The sequence below is a fragment of the Trichechus manatus genome, unplaced genomic scaffold (assembly GCF_000243295.1).
Source record: "Trichechus manatus latirostris isolate Lorelei unplaced genomic scaffold, TriManLat1.0 scaffold00322, whole genome shotgun sequence".
Classification (NCBI taxonomy): Eukaryota; Metazoa; Chordata; class Mammalia; order Sirenia; family Trichechidae; genus Trichechus; species Trichechus manatus.
The window spans coordinates 280,330-302,880 of NW_004444258.1; the positions used below are offsets into that span (position 1 = coordinate 280,330).

Consider the following 22,551-nt stretch of genomic DNA (forward strand, 5'->3'; position numbering starts at 1 on the left):
GTGGAGAAACAGGACCAGTGATATAGAGAGAGAGAGAGGGAGAGAGAGAGACAGGAGAGAGGGGGAGAGAGAGGAGAGAAGGAGAGAGAGAGATTTACTTCAGGGTATTGGGTCATCCGGCTGTAGGGGCTGGCAAGTCCAAAATCCATAGGTCAGGAAGCAGGCTGGAGACTTCTGCAGGCTTGTGTCCCAAGATCCATAGGTCAGGTGATGAGAAGAGTGCAGAGTAGCGAGAACGAGTAAGTTCTGCCAAAATATCTATTTATAGAGTGGAGGCAGATCACGCCTTAAGGAAGCTCCCCTTTCAACTGATAGATTGTTGGTGGTGGTGGTGTCATCGAGTCAATTTAGACTCTCATAGTGACCCCATGTGACAGCCCATAGGGTTTTCCTGGCTGTAATCTTTACAGAAACAGATCACTAGGTCTTTCTCCTGGGGGACCACTGGGTGGCTTCGAACCACTAACCTTTCAGTTAGTAGCTGAGCACTTAACCATTTGCTCCACCAGGGCTCCTACTGATTGATTACATTACATTATATTACATAATAGAAGACGAGTACATTACATTGCATTAGATTACATTATGGAACAGCAACTAGTCTAATATTTGGCCACACCACTGGGAACCATAGCCTAGCCAAGCTGACACATAAAATGAACCATCACAACATGCTTACTAGTTTGAATTAGAATTATTCCATGTTTAGGCTAAACCTTGAGAGTTAAACAAAACCTTGTTGTTATATAAAGCAAGTGTCAGTGTGAGTCCCTAATTTCACCTACTTCCAGTGAACTGACAACATGATTCTCCTCAGATGAATTTCCCAATCTGTAACTGTGGCTTGGTTTTCCACCCCCGGGATCCATGGGTACCAGCCGGCTCTGGGGCTGTGCAGGATCTACGGACGCACCTGGTATGTAAGAGTTTACATTTAAACACAAACATGCTTAATACTCTCTTTTGGTAAAAATGTCTGCTCTAGAATTCTGACACATAGTGTTGTCTACAGAAAGAGCCTCTATTTTATTTCAACCTCTAATTTGTAGAGTTACAGGGGTCAGTATACACTATAATTATCTTTGGCACACTGTGTCCACTGGATGCACAGATATGAGTAAATAATTGAAAGATATCAAATTGAGCTATAATTCATCAAATGAAATATAACATTGTTTATGTGTCATAGGAAACCCTGGTGGCATAGTGGTTAAGAGCTACAGCTGCTAACCAAAGGGTCAGCAGTTCGAATTCATCAGGTGTTCCTTGGAAACCCTATGGGGCAGTTCTACTCTGTCCTTTAGGGTGGCTATGAGTCGGAATTGACTCGACAGCAGTGAGTTTGGTTTTTTTAAATATGTGTCATTATTAATGACACACCTGACTTACCAAAAAGACATTTGTATGTATAAAGAAAGGAAAGTGGATATAGCAAAACAGTCTGAGAGATACTATAATGCTGCCTTTATAAAGTTGTAAATTTATATTGAACTATTATGGATATTGCTACATCTGTATAAAATAGTTTTTGACAATTTCCAATTGAAGGGATTTTTTTTAAGGATCCAAGAAAAAGTGACCCACTTAAGTTTTTCTCTATGGCTGTGTCTACCCACGCAAAATGAAATTATGTGTGAGTGGAATTGTTATGGGCAGTCAACCTGAATGAGTCAGCCCAAAAGCACCTTTCCTTTCCTCCTCAATAGTAATGTCCCACCCACCCTTCTCCTGTGGTCTGGATTCTTTACTCTCTATCTTACCTACAAAGACCTATGGAGAAAACAATGCATTTTTCTCATTTTGGATTTGCTCAGACAATTCCCCACAACACTTAGCTTTTATTAACCATGTTTCTAATTTGCAAAGAATCTCTGAGATGAGATTATAGCTGAGATTTCCCTAGCAGAGTATTCATGGAGAACATGGTTCTGTTGGTGGTCTGAAACCTCTCATACATTTGTATCTGAGTGTGACTCAAAGCCCTTTTCCCAAGGGAGGAGATAATGACTCCCTGGGTGGTGGGAGGATCTGAGAGTTTAATGAGCATCTCTTATTTGACCCCGGTGGGACACAGAATACTGCTGAGAACTTTGTTCTTTTTCTGTGATTGTCTAGTTGCTCCTTCTGTCTGTTCTTCCCCCCCCCATTTACTTCTTTTTTCTTTGGTTGTGGAACATATTTATAATAATAAATTTGCCATTTTAACCATTTTACGTGTAAAATTCAGTAACATTAATTATAGTCACCATGTTGTGCAACAATCACCACTGTACGCGCCCAAATTTCTTCATCACCTCAAAGACTCAGTACTCCTTAAGCAATAACTCTTACTCCCTCCTTTCCACCCCAGTAAACAGTTATCAACTTTAGTCTCTAAGTATTTGCCCATTCTAGTTATTTCATGTAAGATCATACAATACTTGTCCTTATGTGTCTGACTTCTTTCATTCAGCATAATATTATCAAGGCGTATCCATGTATCAGAACTTCATTTCTCTTTATGGCTGAATAATACTCCATTGCATCCGTGGCCGTCAAGTTGACTCCAATTCATAGTGACCCTGTAGGACAGAGTAGAACTGCCCCATAGGGTTTCCAGGGAGCACCTGGTGGATTTGAACTGCCGACCTTTTGGTTAACGGCTGAACTTTTAACCACTACGCCACCAGGGTTTCCGTTCCATTGTATAGATGTGCCATATTTTGTTTATCCATTCATTTGTTGATGGACGCTTGGGTTGTTTCCACCTTTTGGCTGTTGCCAATAACGCTGCAATGAACATTGGCGCACAAGTATGTTCCTTTTTTCCTTTACCTCTCTGCTTGCTTTTTAATCTTCACCAGAAACATATCTGGGAATCTCTGAACACAGCTATAATTCTTTAAACATCTTTTCAAGAACTTAGAGGTGAAGTGAGATTGAGAGAAACATAAAGAGATAGACATTTACTTAGGAATTACCTCCTGCAGTTTGGGGAATTGGAGAAATATTCTTGTGAAAGGTTAACTATAAAACTAAAGAGTCATTCGCATTTATCTAGGAGTAAAAATGATTGTTTTCTTTAAACCTTCATTCGTGGAAGGAAGAAAGGAATTCAGCCACTATAAAAGCTTATCAAACTTTCCCTATCCATTAGAGAAATAATGCGGTCCAAGTAAAAATTATCAGCAAATAAAGGTCCATATTTGAAAAAGCATTCCAAGCCATATAAATTGACCTTTTTGTTTTTTTTAATAGTATTCGATTAAACAAAATCTTTCTATAACAGTGGGATTTATAAAAACCCTTAATTTTAAAAGACTATCAAAGTCTGAATTAAATCACATGCAATAGTGTTTTTAAAATTACAGTATATTTACCTTCTTTGGGCAATTCTCCTGCAATATAAAACTGAGGCTCACATCACTGATCTTCTGTGTTATTTGAGACATCTAAAAATACATGAGAAGATAAAAAACAGAAGTGATCTCATTTCCTCTTTCAGTTTTTTCGTAGACCAAAACGAGCCAAGAGTCTAGGTGTTTGAACGGGGGTAAAGTGGGGTCAGACTCTACTGTTTCTCTGTGGCCTGCCGGGTAATTGAACTTTTTGGCCACTGTGAGTGTTTTGGCAGCCCTCTGAATGTTCCCCATTGGCTCACTGTGAGAGAAATTCTCCTGAGTTATTTTTGGGAAGTAATTGAATAAGGGAACAGAAGGCCTGTATTCTCGGTGTCTTGTGAGGAAGTACGAGGCTGGGGTGAGGCTTTGGAGCAGGAAGACGGACCAATTTTGTAGGCAAGTAAAGCTGAGATTGTTCCATTGTTCCAAGTGGTTAAACACAAAGAGACTGGCCTTGGAACTGTATCTTGATAATTCAGGTCTTGAGCTTATTATTTATTCGGTGCAATTTGTTTAGCATGTTCCTTGACGTTCAATATCTAGCTGTTCAATATCTAGCTGGTGTAAACGTCGGAGAAAATCTGAAGAGAAAAATCTTGAAGTTCTCCCCTCTCCTTGCTCCAGCAAATCACTGGCTGTCTAGTCTAAACTATCTGAGTGAATTAGAGAATAGTTTCTGCAGAGAAACAGTAAAAAGGAAAAGGTTTGCTTTGCTTCACCATCCTGAACCTCTATACACCACGTCCCTATATAATGGCTTAGATTTCTTCTGGAAACCTCTTAAACTTGGTTTGTTTGTTTTTTGTTTTTTTATTACTGGTCTTCCCATTGTCTCCAGTGTAAGTGTTTTAAAGAGTATTTGTTGATGGTAAATTGCTTCGTTTTATTTATGGCTATAGTTTAAGTTGTACAAAAGTGTTTATACTTCTGCAGATCTCTAAAAATATCTGTTTAAAAAAAAAAAGAAAAAAAAAACATGCCATAATGCCAAAGTAGTAGAAATTCCGGCCAAACACCAGGCGGATTTAGGAGGGTGTAGGGGGAGATGGTGATAGTGACAAGGAGGGGTAAGAGGGATGCATGAGACTGGCAACAGGTTTGGATAGAAATTACTTTTGTGTTGCCTGCATAATAAAAACCACATCATACAATTATATTTTTAATGTGCCACTATGTTTTGTTTGAAGTCTATATTGCCATAATAATGTTTTATTGTTCCACACAGCCGGACTATCAGTGGTATGCTCCTGACCAGTTTCCGCCAGATGTGCAGCACAAGGCAAATGGTAAGACCACAGCTGTATTGAGCATTCTTTCATGTTTACATTTTAATGGAATCTTTTTGGGGGATGTTTACTCAGTGCACATTCGTTCATACTTGGGGAGGGCTTACTATAAAGTCTCGGTGCATACACAACTCTAATTTGATGCACCTGGGGTTAAATTGAACTCCTCAGGAAAAAGAAAAGGTTCGAATACAGAAATGCATGAATCTCAATTCTGGCCTCCGTTCCTATTCCAGTCTCAGAGTCAGTATTCCATCTGGGGTTGGAAATGAAAACTTGTAGCAGAGCTGTTTTGTAATAACGACAACAAAGCTCTGTGATTCCACTACAAAGGACAGATGAACATCCACTCTTCCAGGCTGAGTTTGCTAGACAGATGTTTTAAGTGCCACTGGCAGACAGACAGAGGAAACCAGAGGCTCAGCACTGTGCTCCCTAATGAATAGATGTCAGACTTCAAGGCAATGCTCTTAGCGTAGGCCAGCTTGCCCACAACACCCACCTTGAAGTATGACGGGAAAAACTAAAAGTCACCTAGAAAGCACTCATAATTATGAGTACTCTTCTATCTTATTTTTCTCTGGTGTACCATTCCCCTCCTTCTTTTCAGAATCTGCTATATTTTCTACCGCTTGTTTCTGTGGCCTTGGGAGACCACCCAGGAGTGGGATCTATAAACCGGGCTATAATCATAATCCCACTCTATGCTCATCACATATATTCAAAAGTCAGCAATGTCTGCTACCTGTTTAAAATCTCTTATGACACACATCTGTTAATCTAACTAGTTCACTTCTAAAGATATGAATCCACCTGGAAATGCTGAAGATGAGTGATATTCTGATTTCAAACTATGCTTGAAATTGCATCTCATTTAGCTCAGAGTTGAGATCATAGAATTCTAGTGTTTAGTACAAGGGCTCCACGATGGAGTAGAAGTTGGCAGCCAGAGCTGCCACAAGTAGTTCTGCAGGTTATGAAGTCCCAGTGGCTCTTAATAGTAGTCTATGTGAATGGAGCTTTCTGGGGTTGTACAGTGCCCAACCTGGACAGCGGTACACAGCAGCCTAGGAGGGGCAAAAGCCATAGCTTACAGTAGCATCATAAGGAAGAAATGTAAAAAGTGAGAAATCTATAATAAAACATCCAGGTATTTATCAGAAACCTATAGATGTTCTCTTTTCTTTTCTTGCTATTACAAATATAACCATTGGTTTTAATGAAGTTCTTGTGTTCCATCTATAATGGAAAGGTTTTGTCAAAAAGGCATGCTAGTAACCATAATGATTGTTACATAATGGCTGTGTTTTTTAAATCCATGTTGTATAATTGCTGAGTTACCATCCAATTATAATTTTCCATTTTATATTGGTCTAGAATGAATATTAAAGACATTTCCCTCCTGAGTTGGAGTTTAATCACTAGAAAATACAATTACTCAGTAGAGAATTCAGTAATATTCAAAAGACCATTTATTTATCACTATTGGATTGTACTTGAACCAATGTTACAGAAGCTAATAATTATATAAAATAGAAATGAGTTGTGATGACCTTCAGAAACTAAATAAAATGTGCCCAAATGAAATTTTGTAGTCAGTGTATGAAAACTGCTTATTTTTGTCTATTTGGGAAGAAATAACGAGCTTTCTAATATATTAACGTACTGTGTGACAGTATCCACAAAGGTAAAATTACAGTACAATATATGCTTCTATTATGTTAAAACATAAATATTTTAAATGTATTATTTATTTTAATCTTTGTAACAGTGCTATATAGTAGGTTTTATTATTACAGCATTTTACAGATGAGAAAACTGAAGCTTGGAGAATTTAAGTAATATGCCTAAATCACACAGTCAGTACGATTTAGTACAGGTGTAATTTAATCGAAACCTGTGGTTTGGGTCACATACTACAATGTCTCTGATAATCTATCCCTCTCACTATATTAAAATATTCTAAAATTATAAGATATAAAAACGAAGAGTGGGTCTTTAACTTGGATGATTGCATGACTAATGTCTTAACCCTCTATAATCTCTTCTTCCTATAAACTCACAGCGTATATTATCTGTGCTATTCATTTGACATGTAGGCTATAACCAGTAAAAGACAGAGCTATGTAAGCGTGAGTGTGTAATAAAGATGTTCTGAGCAAATCCAGGCAGATCTGGTGGAACTCGACAGGGTGTATTAGTTTCCCAGGGCTGCTATAAGCAAGGACTAAACAAACTGGGTGACATGGAATAACAGAAATGTATTGTCTGACAGTTCTGGGGCTAGGGGTCTGAAATTAGGGTGTTCAAAGAACCATGCTGTCTCTGAAGCCGCGAGGGGAAGAGCCTTTCTTGTCTCTCCCAGCTTCTGGTAGCCCCCGGCGTTTCTTGGCTTGCAGCTGCAGTATCATTCCGTCTCTGCCTCTTCTTCACATGCCATCTCCTTCTCTCTGTCTCTGTCCCCTTGTCTTTTCTCCTCTTCGTAAGAACACCAGTCATATTGGATTAGGACCCACCCAACTCCAATCTGACCTCCTGTTAACCTCACTGATACCATCTTCAAAGACCTTATTTCTAAACAAAGTCAAATTCACAGGGTCTTGGGGGCTAGGAGGGAGCCCTGGTGGTGAAGTGGTTAAGCACTTGGCTATTAACTGAAAGGTCAGCAGTTCGAACTCACCATCCGCTCCATGGGAGAAAGATGTGGTAGTCGGCTTCTATGAAGATTTACAGCCTTGTATATCCTATAGGGCAATTCTGCTCCATCCTATGTTATTGTTAGGTATCCTCGAGGCGATTTCGACTCATAGTGACCCTATGAACAACAGAACAAAATACATTGTCCGGTCCTGTGCCATCCTCAGAATCATTGCTATGTTTGAGCCCATTGTTGTAGCCACTGTGTCAGTCCATCTCGTTGAGGGTCTTCCTCTTTTTCGCTGACCCTCTACTTTACCAAGTATAATGTCCTTCTTCAGGGACTGGTCCCTTCTGATAACACATCCAAAGTATGTGAGAAGAAGTCTCCCCATCCTTGCTTCTAATGAACTTTCTGGCTGTATTTCTTCCAAGACAGATTTGTTCGTTCTTCAGGCAGTGCGTGGTATGTTCAATATTCTTCACCATATTTCAAAGGCATCAATTTTTCTTCAGTCTTCCTTATTCACTGTCATTACATATTTTAAAAGGTATGGTGGACAATGTGTGATTAAAATTGAATGATACCACTAGGCCCTCTCTACCATGCCCCAGGTGTGGGGCAAGAATACAAATGGAGACCTGCAGCCTATATATCCAAATATTTGTAAGTTATTAATCAAACTTATGAACTGATTAAGTACATTTTCTCCTCCTACCTTAATAAATGAAGTTCCTGTGTGGCGTAAACTGTTAAGTTCTAGGCTACTAACTTTGAATCTACCCAGAAGCACCTAGAAAGAAAGGCCTGGCATCTGCTTCCAAAAATCAGCCATTCAAAATGTTATGGAGCACAGTTATACTCTGATACACATGGGGTCTCTGTGAGTTGGAATTGACTTGATGGCAATTGGTTTTTGACCTTGATAAATGGCGTGGAAGTCCAGAATCAAATTTGGAATTCTCAGATTCTTCCCAGTTCTGAACCAGAAGGTGGTGGCACAGGGAGAAGTGAGCCCTGGCCCTTGTCTGTAACCCCTTTCCCCCTTTTCTCTTCCCATCTTCCCACTTCCATGGGCCTTGAGTGTGGACCTTTAGCCTGCACTTGAAGACAGCCCAGCCAGCACATCACTGTTTGGGGAGAGCGCTGCCTTCCCTTCAAGGAACTGAAAACCTGTTTTGACTTTTGTTCAGATTTCCATTCTGCCATGGCTTATTTTATGGACCACAGCCTCTCTATCTAAAATATGGGATAATGACCTTTGTCTCTGTACCTACTTCATAAGACTACTGTAAAAAGGAGTTGAGTTTTTAAATATTTCAGATTACCTAGGAATAAAACCAAACCCATTGCCGTCGAGTTGATTCCAGCTCATAGCGACCCTACAGGACAGAATAGAACTGCCCCATAGGGTTTCCAAGGAGCATCTGGTGGATTCGAACTGGCGACCTTTTGGTTAGCAGCCGAGCTAATAGATTAAATCTAAACTTCGGATTGATTAAATCAGTGGCTTATATCTCTCAATTGACACTTACGTTCTCAACCTAGTAGATGTCTTTTTAATGTAATGGCCAAAATAGTTCTCATCAGCACATTTTTTTAAGCCTGGAAAAGTAACTTATTATCTTTCTGTTTGCTTTTTTGTTACCAACATGTTAGTTTAGCTCATTTATACATATTATGTATAACATATTATGTAATATATATATCAAATGCAGGTAGAAAACATTTAACATATTTTTAAGTTGTTAACATGAATAAGGAAAACACCATTTCTTGGCATTTCGATGATTTTTTATTCTTTTTCTGTTGCCATGAGTCTTGATTTTGTCTTCTTTGTCATGCTCATCATTGTCATTCTACCCTGGTCCTACTATTATACAAATTTTTCATACTGGTCTTCAGAATACACTAACACATTTTAAGAACAGTGATCCTTCCTGTGGCTTTGACAATAGTATACACAGTACCATACTTTAAAGAGTAGTTTATTTGGCAAGTTAACTTTCACTGGGGTAAGTTTTACTGAACCTAATAGCACCATATATGACTTGCTTTCATAAACAAATGCTCGAGCACTGAAATGCCACCAAGAAGTACTATAGAACATTCTTCTTCAAGCATGATTAGAACTAGGCCACAATTCACAAAAATAGACAGCATATGTCAGTGCTTACCATAATAACCCTCCGTTTCCCGCCTCTTGATTTCTCAGCGTAAACTTGGGGGGAGCTCATGAATTAAATCTCTTTTGTTTTGCCAGCCTAGACATTGATGTTAGCCCTGAGCCAAAAGCAGATACATGAAGTTTGAATTTTTAATCTGAAACATTTTCCTACTTTTTTTTTTCCCCCCATAGATTTCTCCTCTGAAAATAAAGTCAATCAGTAGAAGCAGATGCCAACGTAGAAGCACAATGGACAGGAAGAAGCTTGGCTGAAGATCCCTCTTTTTTTTACTTTTTACTGTGGCTTGTTTCTACCACAACTGCACATCATCTCCTCTATTATTTGTGCCTGGTAATGGTTTCCTTTGGAGTGGCTAAAGGAAAAGGCTTCTGACAACTGAGACCCTGATAAGTCCAAGGAGTCCGTTATTGTACAGTCAAGCAGGACAACGCACAGTTTGCTTGAGATAACATATCGCAGATAAAATATGTGCCACTCCTTGAAACTGTCTTCAGCATATTGTTGCTGGATTTACAAAGATGATTCCATGATTTAAGCAACTCCACTTTTGGTGCAGTGATATTGCATGTCGATTTAAAGTATATTCATATATATTCCCTGGGGGAAAAGTTTCTACTGTTGTAAATTTTTTACAGCGCGCTCCCATTTTTTTCATAGGGGCTTGATTCTTTCGCCAGTTTTGTTTGTTCGTCATTGTTGTTCTCTGTGAACTTATCGATCGGATTGGAGAGGTGTACATAGTTTTTAAATTAAATGAATTCAATCTGAATAAAATGGTGAACTGGAAACTGTTCTTGAAACAGAGAATTTTTATAAATGGATAAGAAATTGTGAGCCAAGTTCATTTTTCAGTGAAATAGGTTACGAAAGATAAAATCCTGATGTAATGGTGATGGCCTTGTGGTGTTCATATATATTTATTGAGCTATTTCAAAGATACATGAATTGCTGGCGGAGTCTGTGTTTTCCTTCATATGGCTTTGTGTAATGATTAATGAAAAACATAGTTCTAACTTCTCTAACCAATTAAAATGGTAAACTGATGTATCCATGTTTTACTGTAATTAAATTCTACAGTGGTGTGACAGATGTCTAAAGATTAAGCAGATTTAAAAGCATTGTGTTCAACCACATAATAAGGATTCTGCTAGGACCAACTGAAGATCCTCTTTTTGGGGAGATGTATAATGGGTGTGAAATCTATGTCAGACACAGATACCTGTGTTTTTAGAAGTACCTGAAGAATTTCCAGGAGAATCAGCTGCATATGCAGTTAAAGAAAACAATCCAGACATACTGCTGAGACTATCTAACCCAACTTCTGGAAGTTATGTTGCTCAATTGCAGCTCAAACTATTTTGTTTCACTTTCTGGAAACACATAAAGCTCTATGTTTTGGAAAGGTGAAAGAGCCTAAAAAATTAAATATTTTCAGCCTCAGTCTTTGACTTCTCTGGAAGAATTATCTGTCTCTTGCATTAATTCCCTAAAGCTTTGTTGTTGCTGTTGCTAGGTGCCCTCGAGTCAGTTCCGACTCATAGTGACCCTACGTACAACAGAACGAAACACTGCCCAGTCCTGCACCATCCTCATGATCGTTGTTATGCTTGAGCCCATTGTTGCAGCCACTGTGTCCATCCATCTCATTAAGGGTCTTCCTCTTTTTTGCTAACCTTCTACTTTACCAAGCATGTTGTCCTTCTCCAGGGACTGATCCCTCCTCATAACATGTCCAAGTACACTTAGACGAAGTCTCACCATCCTCACTTCTAAGAATTCTGGCTGTACTTCTTCCAAGACAGACTTGTTCATTCTTCTGGCAGTCCATGATTGTTTTTGCTACTATTTATCAAAGAGACAAATCATTCTTGGGCAACATTGCAGTAAAGTTGAATCAGAAAAAAAAAAAAAATGTTAACAAATCAACTGCATTGAAACATTTCAGTTTTTTTTAAAAAAATTTTATTTCCTCGGATTAGTGAAAAAAGTCATTGCAATATCAATTTGCAACGGTGAGTTAAGCTTGCTAATTGCAGTGTGCCCACCAGAAAAAAAAACTGAACATAAATACAAGAACATACCCCTTGATACGTTCATTACAGGTCAATTCAACAGCAGTAAAACATGATTTAACTACCCAGTCTGAAGTCATCTTATTACTAATTAGCAAGCAGCCAAACATTGGCAAGATTGTGCAAATTCTAAGGTAATGGAAGAAAATCCAATTAAAATGGGACCTAATTTAATTTGAACTCCCTGTGGGTAGCTACAAACGTGGGCAGAGGAGCCCTTTCTCCGAGTGTGTCTTTCCAAAGAGATTGATTTCTACAACTCTGGCCTTAGAGTCAGCCAGTCCCTCCTTGTGCCCCTCTCCCTGTATCATTTGTTCTGAGGCTTCTCTGACTGGACTAATTATAAAGGTAATACTCCTCAGCTGTGGCACTTCATTATCACACGCAATTTGTGGGAATTATATGATGAATAGCTATATCCCTTTGAAAGGAGAAGTTCACAGTCACTCTTTCTTAGGAAATGCAAACTAGGCATATTTTAGGTTTTGGGTGACTGGGTAGAATTTGATCTTTGACTTGAAAGGATTTAAATAAAGAGATTTATTCACTTTGTGTTGACTGTGAGGTAAGGTGAAAACCTTCCTGGAGACAAGTTAGGTCTGGGAGTCAGTACAACCTCTGCTACTCACTAGCTGATTTTTTTTGAACCCCATTTTCCTTACTAACAAAAAGAATACTTTGGACTAAATTGCCAGCATTATTAACATGGACTGACTTCCAGATGGTTTTTCTTTATTTACTGAGCTCAATCACTCAACAAGGAGGCATAATTACTCCCTTGTTACAGATGATTAATCTGGGGCAAAGAGAGAGTCTGTGATTTCCCCAAGGTCCCACAACAAGTAAATGGCAGAACCAGAATTCAAAATTGCCTGAGCCAGGGTTTCCCAGTTCTCTGCATGCTATACTTCTGCTTTCTAGATTGTGCTAGCAAGTTGTACACTTCTATGGATCTGATTTTTCATCAAGGTGCATTACAGGAGCATATTTATTAAGAGAGAACACTTGGATAAGAGAAAATCCTACGTATTGTATGGAACGTGTACATCATTGCCTGAGTTAAGAAAACCAGATAGTCTATGTCATTTAGACTACTACATGGCATTTACTACACTATGATTCTTCTTTCCCTGGCTCAGATTCATTTAGACTCCAATTACGTAGCTTGAAAGAAAAGAAAATCTTTGCTATAATCCCTACTTTTCAATAATTTTCTAATTAATTCCCTTTGCCTAGTTTCTTTTATATATGTATATACCTATATCTACCTTTTCACCTTCTACAGACTTTTGCTCCAAGAGGGAGAGGTGTTATGGGGAACACTTATACCCACAGCCTTTGTGATTCTATAGAAAAGAAAATTTCTGCCAAACACAAACTCTCTCACACACACACCACATACACACCACACACATCTATCACATATATACACCACACATACACGTACCCCCCACACACACCACATACACACACACACCACATACACCACGAAAATATATTGACACATACACACTCCACGCATACCATATACACACACATCACACACACACACTACACACACACACACCTGTCTCTGACTCCCGAACCTTCCAGGTAACACTACAGGTCTCTGATTTCTCTACCTATGACTTGGTGGATTTATTCAAATTGAAAAATTGGTATAATAATACTATTTTTAAAATTTTGTCTCAAATTCTTGCATGTATAATGTATTAGCAAGAATACTAGCAAACTCCATCTTCAGTCTCCTACAAGAAGCAATAATATTGAGATCTAGAACCAATTAACTTTGCCAGTAATTGCTAAGTAATATGAGGGCACTTTTTCTTTCGTTTTGAGGGACCTTACTTTTAATGTTTGTGGGAGTGGGTGTGAATTTCACTGAGTTGTGTACTGCACTCAGAAGTTAAAATAATTTCTCTCTGCTCTCCTTCTACTGTACTCCATTCCAATATCAGAAGGAAGATCAAAGTTTATGAGGGTAATGAAATACTGTTTTGGTAAACTAAACCCAGTCCTCAGGGGTACCCAATGTGTTTAACTTATTACTGAGCATTATTTATTTGCTGAGAAAATCTGTCTTACTAGCCGTTTTTCCGAAGTCTGCTTTTCACCCACATGAGTGTGTTTAGGTCGACGGACAACCCCGTTTGCACATCTGTGGGCTTCCCTCCTCCTCATCCCCAGTGCACAGGATGATGGCCCACATCAGTCAGCCACAGACACACACAGCGCTGGCAGGAGCAGGGCCGCCTCCCCTCAGAGCCGCCTCTGCAGGCAGGAAGGCTTGCTGTGCCCAAGCAGAAGAAAAATGGAAAAGAGAATCAAAAGAAGAAAACCTTTTTCTTGAGTCCCTCCCCCTGGAATCAGTTTTGGAGTGTACATAAAAGAAAAAGTTAAGTCCGTGCGTGTTGCACCTGGCAGGAACAGTCTCTGTGGTGGGAAGAATCAACAGCGAATGGAGACAAGACCTGTTCCTGACGTGTTCACACGGGGAGAGAGCTTTAAGAGCTCTTTGCGTGGGCTGAACTGCTCAGTGTGTGATTCATGCACGTTGGGCACCCTCGGGGCTGGGTCTCTTTGCCCTGGGAAGGGAGGTAGAGGGACTATTTGTCTGAGATCTCAGAGTTTAGGTTAAGCTGAGGTACTTCGCATTTGTTATCTCAAGATGTTACGGATTGAATTGTGTCCCCCAGAAATTCGTGTTGTAAATCCTAAACCCCTATGTCTGTAGATGTAATCCTATCTGGAAATAGGACTTTCTTTGTTTTGTTAATGATACCAGATCAGTGCACCGCGTGTCTTAAACTAATCTTTGAGATATAAAAAGAGCAGATTAGGCCCAGAGAAGGAAGTACTAACAGAGGGGAAGATACGCACCACATGTAGATCGCTAAGGAACCAAGAAACGGAAGCTGAGAAGAGACAAGGACCTTCCCCAGAGCTGACAGAGAAATCCTTCCTCTAGAGCCAGTGCCCTGAATTCAGGCTTGTAGCTTCCTAAACTGTGAGAAGATAAATTTCTGTTTGTTAAAACTACCCCCTTGTGGTATTTCTGTTACGGCAGTACTGAGAAACTAAGACACAAGTGGTTAGAAAAATGGGGCAAGATGCAGTAGGTAAAGAGTGGGAACGCTGTCCTCCTTTGATTCTGCTTAAAGTAAATAGGTTCTTTCTCCTTGTGCCTGGGAGGAAGGACCTCTAGCTCTCTGACCGCTCCTAACGAAACCCTTATGCCTTTCCCATCAACGTTTCTATATTTCTTTTTTCACATTCTTCTCATACTTCTTTAAGTAACTAAAGTTCCAAAAAACCAAGATGGTTGTTAGAATGGATATAAGCAATGTAAATCCCAGTTTCTCTCAGGAGATCTGATAGCTTGCCTGGGGCCTACAGATTCCCATTTCTTAGTACAGACCTCTCTCCTGACTGCTAATAGAGATCTCCGCATGTCCCAAAGGAAACCGAGTAGAATCTTCTGTTATAAACCCACTGTGTCTTTCTATTCCCTGTTTTGATTTACAAAATTACCTTTCATTTAGTCACACAAGATGAAATAGATTACCTGAATAGTCTTATAAAGAAAAAAAAAGACCCTATTTATAGGCAGAGTTCCTAGGTGGTTCAAATGGTTAACGTACTCAATTGCTAACCAAAAGTTTGGGAGTTCAAACCTACCCAGAGGCGCCTGGGAAGAAAGGCCTGGTAATCTGCTTCTGAAAGGCCACGACATTGAAAACTCTTTGGAGCACAGTTTTCCTCTGTAACACATGGGGTTGCCATGAATCAGAATCAACTCAATGGCAACTGTTTTTATTGTTGTTGCTGTTCCAGTCACCTAAACCAGAAACCTATTATGATCTTGCTCCTTCTGCCCTCTGCCTCACTTCCACTTGTAATTGGCCTTCAGATGTTGCCCATTTTATTTCCCCAGTATCTCTTGAATCTCGCTGTTCCTCTCCAAAGCCCTCACCGTCTATATTAGTTCATGCCTGCATCCGCCCTCACTGTGCTACTCTGTAGTCCAAATGTCAGCTGGCAACCCAGCCTTGCATACCACTGAACTTCTCCGGGGGTGTCTTACATTTTTCTAGACACACCTGAATCTGAACTTCTGCTTCTGCTGAGTGAATTCAGTTGTGTGGGTCATCTTGCTGCTGCTCCTGCCCCATATTCAGTTATCCCAACCGTGGTACATACTTCTTTAACCTGATTTCCTCAAACATCCCTCACACCAGACATTTATGTGATGTAAAAGTTTTGAAAAGCTGGAGGTGGTACAGGGAGACTAATTAGGCCAATATTATAGTATATGCTGAAAAGAAGTGTTATTTATAACCAAGACTCTCTGTAATTGTGCTGGTCTTCTAAGGGGAGAGTGTGGGAATATGATTCATTTTAGTGAAAAAATAAATCCCTATGCAGCCCCCACCCACTTCTAGAGAATAGTGGGGAGGGGCGATAAAAAATAAATTTCAAAGAATGGATTGTATAGGCTGTGTTTCATCCTTTGGCGGTACAAGAAAACTATCTTTTGTTGTCGTTGCTGTTGTTATTTGTTGAGTTAGTGACCCCATGTGTGCAGAGACAAACTGCTGCATAGGGTTTCCAAGGCTGTGACCTTTCAGAAGCAGATCACTAGGCCTGTCTTCTGAGGTGCCTCCGGATGGCTTCAAACCACCCACCCTCCAGTTAGTAGTTGAGTGCTTAACCATTTGCAGCACCCAGGCAGCCAGAAAACTGTCAGAAAAAAAACCATACCAAAGCAGTTGCTGTCGAGTCGATTCCGACTCATAGTCAGACCCTACAGGACAGAGTAGAACTGCCCCATAGGGTTTCCAAGGAGCGGGTGGTGGATTCAAACTGCTGACCTTTTGGTTAGCAGCCAAGCTCTTAACCACTGCCCCCAAACTATCAGAGGTTCTGGAACTTGTGATTTTCAAACTGTGTACCATAGAAATTCCCCTGAGCAGTCCTAAGAGCTACCACTAGGGGTGATGGGAAGTTAAGTGATCAGGGTCCCTGGCCCTCTACCTGCTTCACACAGAGAGGCTCCACTTTAATCGGAGTTATAGATTAGAGCTCCATTTAGGATTTTATCTGGCAAAAAGTGCATCCTTTAAATAAAATTGAAAACCAGTGGTGTCCTGTAGAATAAAGCACAAATGCCTTATTATGGTTTCTAAGACAATTTACAATCTAGCAGTTCTTCCTCCAGCATCCTCCAGCCGGCAATACCTATTTGGCCTATTAAAGAGCTTCTCCTCTGAGCAGTCTTCCCGGAGGCATTTGTTCATTTCCTCTTCTATGCTGCCAATTACACCTGCTTCCTACATTTGGCCATTTAGCACTAGATAACAGAGTCATAGATCACTTAGTGAAGATTACTAAATGGAAAGTAAACTCTATTATCTAGTGTAATTATTACTCATTGGTCATATTCTCTCTGAGTCTTAATCGCTTCATTTACAAAGTAAGGATAAACCAACAAACCAAACCCGTTGCCGTTGAGTCGATTCCAACTCATAGCAACCCTATAGGACAGAGTAGAACTGCCCTATACGGTTTCCAAGGATGGCCTAGTGGATTCCAACTGCCAACCTTTTGGTTAGCAACCAAGCTGTTAACCTCTATGCCACCAGGGTTTCCAAAGATGGGGGTACTTCCTATTAATTCACTTTTAGGCGTCTTCTGATATCTCTTGCCAGTTATGTTTTAAACTCAAGTATTAGGCAATATTTTTCCTTTCTGTATCTTTGGTTTGTGTTGTATGTGCACACTCAGAGGATGACACAAAATAAATAGAAGATTTCCCCGTTATTCTAGCATCATATTCCATTAATGGTATCAGAGAGACGTGTTGCTTTTTCGGTGTCCATACAGTTATTCCATTTTCTTTCTGGACTAGCACGTCAATGCCCTTTGACAAAATTACTTCTTTCCCCAATGGACTCATTCTGATCTAAAGCACCCTGATCTCTCCTGGATGAAAGACAATCATGTGATCCAAACCAGGCCAATTGGATGGTCCTTTGTTGAAATTTGAATCTCAAGCAACTAGATTACCTTTTTGGGAGGCAGTTCCTACCTAGGCCCCCTAGGATTGACCATGTTCTACAACTTCCTTGTCATCTCTGTGACTTACCCAAGATCTTTCCAATCAATTCTTTAGTTAGCCAGAGTTAGTTTCTCTACTTTGAAACAAACAAAATTTAATTAATCGTAAATGAGGAAGTCACAGCTGAGAGAGTTTACGTTAAAGCTATTGTGAGTGTGTATATATGTATATTTCTTTTTTTTTTTCTTTCTTTGTACTACTTTTGAAAATGGAAAATGGGACTGTTAGTAGCCTTATAAGAATATAATAAGATCTGATATAATCAGAAAAGTTAATTCAAATGCTGTACTTACCAGTCTTACAAAATATTAACTTGGATGATTGTGCAGTACATTTTAATACATTTTAGAGTGGAAAACACCGTAATAAAAAATAAAATACAATTCTTCATTTGAATTTTCACCTAAATCTGACAAAGTCCCTTAAGAAGATAACTTAATGAAGCAACCTTAGAAAAAGATCCAGTGACATAAAACCACTAAAGTCCATATCTATTTTCCTTATTTCTTTTTAGGAGGTGCTTGCTTGAGTATAGCTGATAATTTACATTTTAAGAGGTTGTTAATAAATAAATCATAGGAAATAAGATTGCTTTGCGTAGAAACCATACCAAATGAGTTCTGCTTTAAAAATCAGTGGGGTGATGATGTTTCTTTCTAGCAAAGTAACATTATTTATTTATTTATTTATTATTATTATTATTTATTTAACATTATTAAGTAACTAAGGTATTCTGTAGCAAAATGTCAAACAGAGTAGCTCTACGATGAGAGGTTGAGGTAAAATTCCTGATGGCTTCAAAATATTCTGTAAGTCAGCACGTTTGAACAACTGATCAATTCTATCCATATATTATAGCTCCCATCTTCATCAATGATCTATTTTGCATGCTATTATTTGTCAGTGTCATTTATTAGAAGTTTCTTTTGTTTGCAGAAAATTGGTTTGTGTGCTGTGATAGGGTTATTCAAAAGAAATAGACACCTTTCTGTGCTTTCTATTATCTAAAAAAAAAATCATTCTAGCAGCTATGGGGAGGATGCATTGAAGCAGGGGGAGATTGAAGCTCCGTTTAATTTCCAACATATTCCTTGGTCTTTCAATGTCTCTAGTAGTATCATCCTTCTTACATAAATCATCAGAGACAATCAGTCAAAGTTTGATATTTTAAGTTACAGTATAATATTTTAATACTCATGTGTTCTCATAAAATCTTACAGTTTTTTATTATTACTATTACAAAAATGTATTACTTCAATTACTAGGAAAATCTAGAACCATTTTCTCCAAAAGGACAATTTAATTTGTCCTTTAATTTATTTTTATAGTATTCCTACTTCCATAAGCTTCCCATCCATCTTTCCCATAAAACCATAAAGGTAAATCCCAGAACATAGGTTAATTACCAGGAAAATGTACAAATGAAGTTAAAATAGACCATTTTAAATATAGAGAAGTGGAAGGCCGGTGCTTCAGACATAAATTAATTTAAAGTTTTTCCAGCTTTATCATGTTCTTTTCAAAAGAAAATAACCATTAACCATGTTTGACAAACTTTTGGATTATCTTTGGACCTTCATTCTTGCCTCATCATCAAATAATTTAGCAACCGTTTCTCACCTTCTCTAACAATTGGGGAGACAGAGTATGTGCTGAATTACTTTGGAAGACAATGAAAAAATACTCTGATAAAAATAAGTGTTTTACCAATAGAAGTTTTACCCTTAAGTCCTGCAAGGGATCTAGTTTTATCAACTTAAAATGTAATGAATGGGTGGAACAAAATTTCATGGAAAGAATATGGGATTCAGAGACACACGTGTAGGGGTTGCTCCTGGCTGAACCACGTGCGAACACCAGCCAGTTTGTCGAATATTAGTGAGCCTCAGTTTCATAACTGACAAAGGACGGTAAGAAAAGCAACCTCATAAGGCTTTTATAAAATATTCAATGTGTAATGCTTGGCACTCCGTTGGTGTTCAAGAAATGTTAACTCCTTTCTGCTTACTACGATGGTTACAGAAGTTTCCATAGGGCAACATTTCTCAAGCAGTGCTTCACCCAATAAAATCCATGGCCATCGAGTCGATTCTGACTCATAGTGACCCTATAGGACAGTAGAACTGCCCCAAAGAGTGCCTGGTGGATTCAAACTGCCGACCTTTATGGTTAGCAGCCATAACACTCAACCGCTACGCCACCGGGGTTTCCGAGGAGTACTTGGAGGGAGCTAAATAGGAGCTGTCCTAATAAGTGTAAGGAATGCTTTGTCAAACACAACGTTTTCTACAGCACTTTCCACCCATCTTAATGTGAAATATTTTAAATTGCAGAATTCACATTGTGAACTGTTTCCAATACGTTAAGTGTTATGGATTGAAGCGTTCTCCCCCCAGAATATGTGCTGGAATCCTAACCCCTGTACATGGGGATGTAGTCTGATTTGGAAATAAGGTTTTCTTTGTTATGTTAATGAGGCACTATCAGTGTAGGATGTGTCCTAAACCTAATCACTGCTGAGCGATGTGAGAAGCCGCATAGACACAAAGGCAAGCAAGCAGACACAGGGGGAGGACAGACACTATCTGAAGACTATAGGGGCAGACTAGTCTGCAAGCCCAGGAACTCCAAGGATTTTCCGCTACTAGAAGCTGAAATAGAGAAGAAAGGACCTCTCCCTGCATTCAGTGTCCTCAATTCAGACTTCAGCTTCTTGAATTTTGAGAAAATAAATTTCTGTCCTTGAAAATTATCCATTGGTGGTATTTCTGTTACAGCAGCACTAGCTAAAACATTAAGATTTTAAGTCATGTTGATAAAGAGAACATAAATAGAATTAACCTAAAAAATCATATGCCATTCAAAGATTAATCTCTACATGACAGAGGCAGAGAAAGTGTTTAGTCTCTAATATGTTCTGACACGTGCTTATTAAAAGATTACACCAAATGCAGAAATGGTTACATATCACGTATCACCACAGGACCCAGAGAATTAGCTTCAATAGGGTGGAACAGGCTAGAAGTAATGAAAAATAATTATACCCATGAGGTGGGTGGTATAGACCTTGATGGAACAGACATAGCTCCACATGAGGAGAGGAAGCCCAACCTGATGAATGGGTGTGATATGCCAAACAGATAGTGAAAGTAACATGTGGCAGACCGCTCTCGAGGTGAGCCTTGGGAAAAGACAAGGTAAAGCATGATGTTCAACTTGACAGCCACTGAAAAGGAATCGAAGCACGCAGATCAAAAGAGCTCACGTGATCCAGGCAGAATCAACCAAAAAGAAGGATGTCAGACACATTCTGGGGAAAATGTTTGGGAATTTTTTTAATCTCATAGAAGCTTCCAAACCAAAAAAAAAAAAAAATAATCAATTGATCTACAAAGGAAAAATGTTGTTTGTTGTTGGGTGCCATAGAGTTGGTTCAGACTCATAGGGATCTTATGTACAACAGAATGAAACACAGCCCCATACTGCGCCATCCTCATAATCATTGCTACGTTTGAGTCCATTGTTGCAGTCACTGTGTCAATCCATATCTTGAGGATCTTCCTCTTTTTCACTGATCCTCTACTTGACCAAGCATGACGTCCTACTCCAGGGACTGGTCCCTCCTGATAACATGTTCCAAAGTACATGAGATGAAGTCTGGCCATCCTAGCTTCCAAGGAGCATTCTGGCTGTACTTCTTCCAAGATAGACTTCTTTGTGCTTCTGGCAGTCCATGGTATATTCGATATTCTTTGCCAACACCATAATTCAAAGGCATCAATTCTTCAGTCTTCCTGATTCATTTTCCAGTTTTTGCATGCATATGATGCAATTGAAAATACCATGGCTTGAGTCAGGCGACACCTTAGTCCTCAAAGTGACATTGCTTTTTAACGCTTTAAAGAAGTCTTTGGCAGCAGATATTCCAAATGCAATCTATCATTTGATTTTTTCACTGCTGCTTCCATGAGCATTGATTGTGGATCCAAGAAAAATGGAATCCTTGACAATTTCAATATTTTCTCCATTTATCATGATGTTGCTTATTGGTCCAGTTGTGAGAATTTTTGTTTTCTTTATGTTGAAGTGCAATCCATACTGAAGGCTGTGGTCTTTGATCTTCATCAGTTAGTAAGTGCTTCAAGTTCTCTTCACTTTCAGCAAGCAAGGTTGTGTCATCTGCATATTTCAGGTCGTTAATGAGTCTCCCTCCAATCCTAATGCTGCATCTTCTTCATATAGTCCAGTTTCTTGGATTATTTGTTCAGCATACAGATTAAATAAATATGGTGAAACTATACATACCTGATGCACACCTTCCCTGATTGTAAACCGTGCAGCATCTGCTTGTTCTGTTTGAACAACTGCCTGTTGGTCTATGTACAGGTTCCTCATGAGCACAATTCAGTGTTCTGGAATTCCCATTCTTTGCAATGTTATCCATAATTGGTTATGATCCACACAGTCGAATGCTTTTCCATAGTCAATAAAATACAGGTAAGCATAGCTGGTATTCTTTGCTTTCAGCCAAGATCCATCTGACAATGATGTCCCTCCTTCCACGTCCTCTTCTGAATTCAGCTTGAATTTCTGGCAGTGCCCTGTCAACGTACTGCTGCAACTGCTTTTGAATGATCTTCAGCAAAACTTTACTTGAGTGTGATATTAATGATATTGTTCGATAATTTCCGCAATCAGGTAGATCACCTTTCTTTGGAATAGGCATAAATGTGGATCTCTTCCAGTCAGTTGTCTTCCAAACTTCTTGGCATAGGTAAGTGAGCACTTCCAGCGCTGCATCCCTTTGTTGAAACATCTCAAGTTGTATTCCATCAGTTCCTGGAACCTTGTTTTTTGGGCCTTCAGTG

The 22,551-nt window shown here is 39.2% G+C and overlaps 1 protein-coding gene across 1 annotated transcript in view; it reads left to right on the forward strand.

Moving 5' to 3' along the window:
- Window positions 1-11,015, forward strand: part of TNIP3 (TNFAIP3 interacting protein 3) — a 35,259-nt gene extending 24,244 nt beyond the window's left edge. Inside the window, exons 9-11 of the mRNA XM_023725503.1 lie at window positions 818-916; window positions 4,606-4,666; window positions 9,664-11,015. Coding sequence (XP_023581271.1) covers window positions 818-916; window positions 4,606-4,666; window positions 9,664-9,695 — 192 coding nt within the window. The 3' untranslated portion in view covers window positions 9,696-11,015. The remainder of the gene's footprint in view (window positions 1-817; window positions 917-4,605; window positions 4,667-9,663) is intronic.
- The last annotated feature ends 11,536 nt before the right edge of the window (window positions 11,016-22,551 follow it).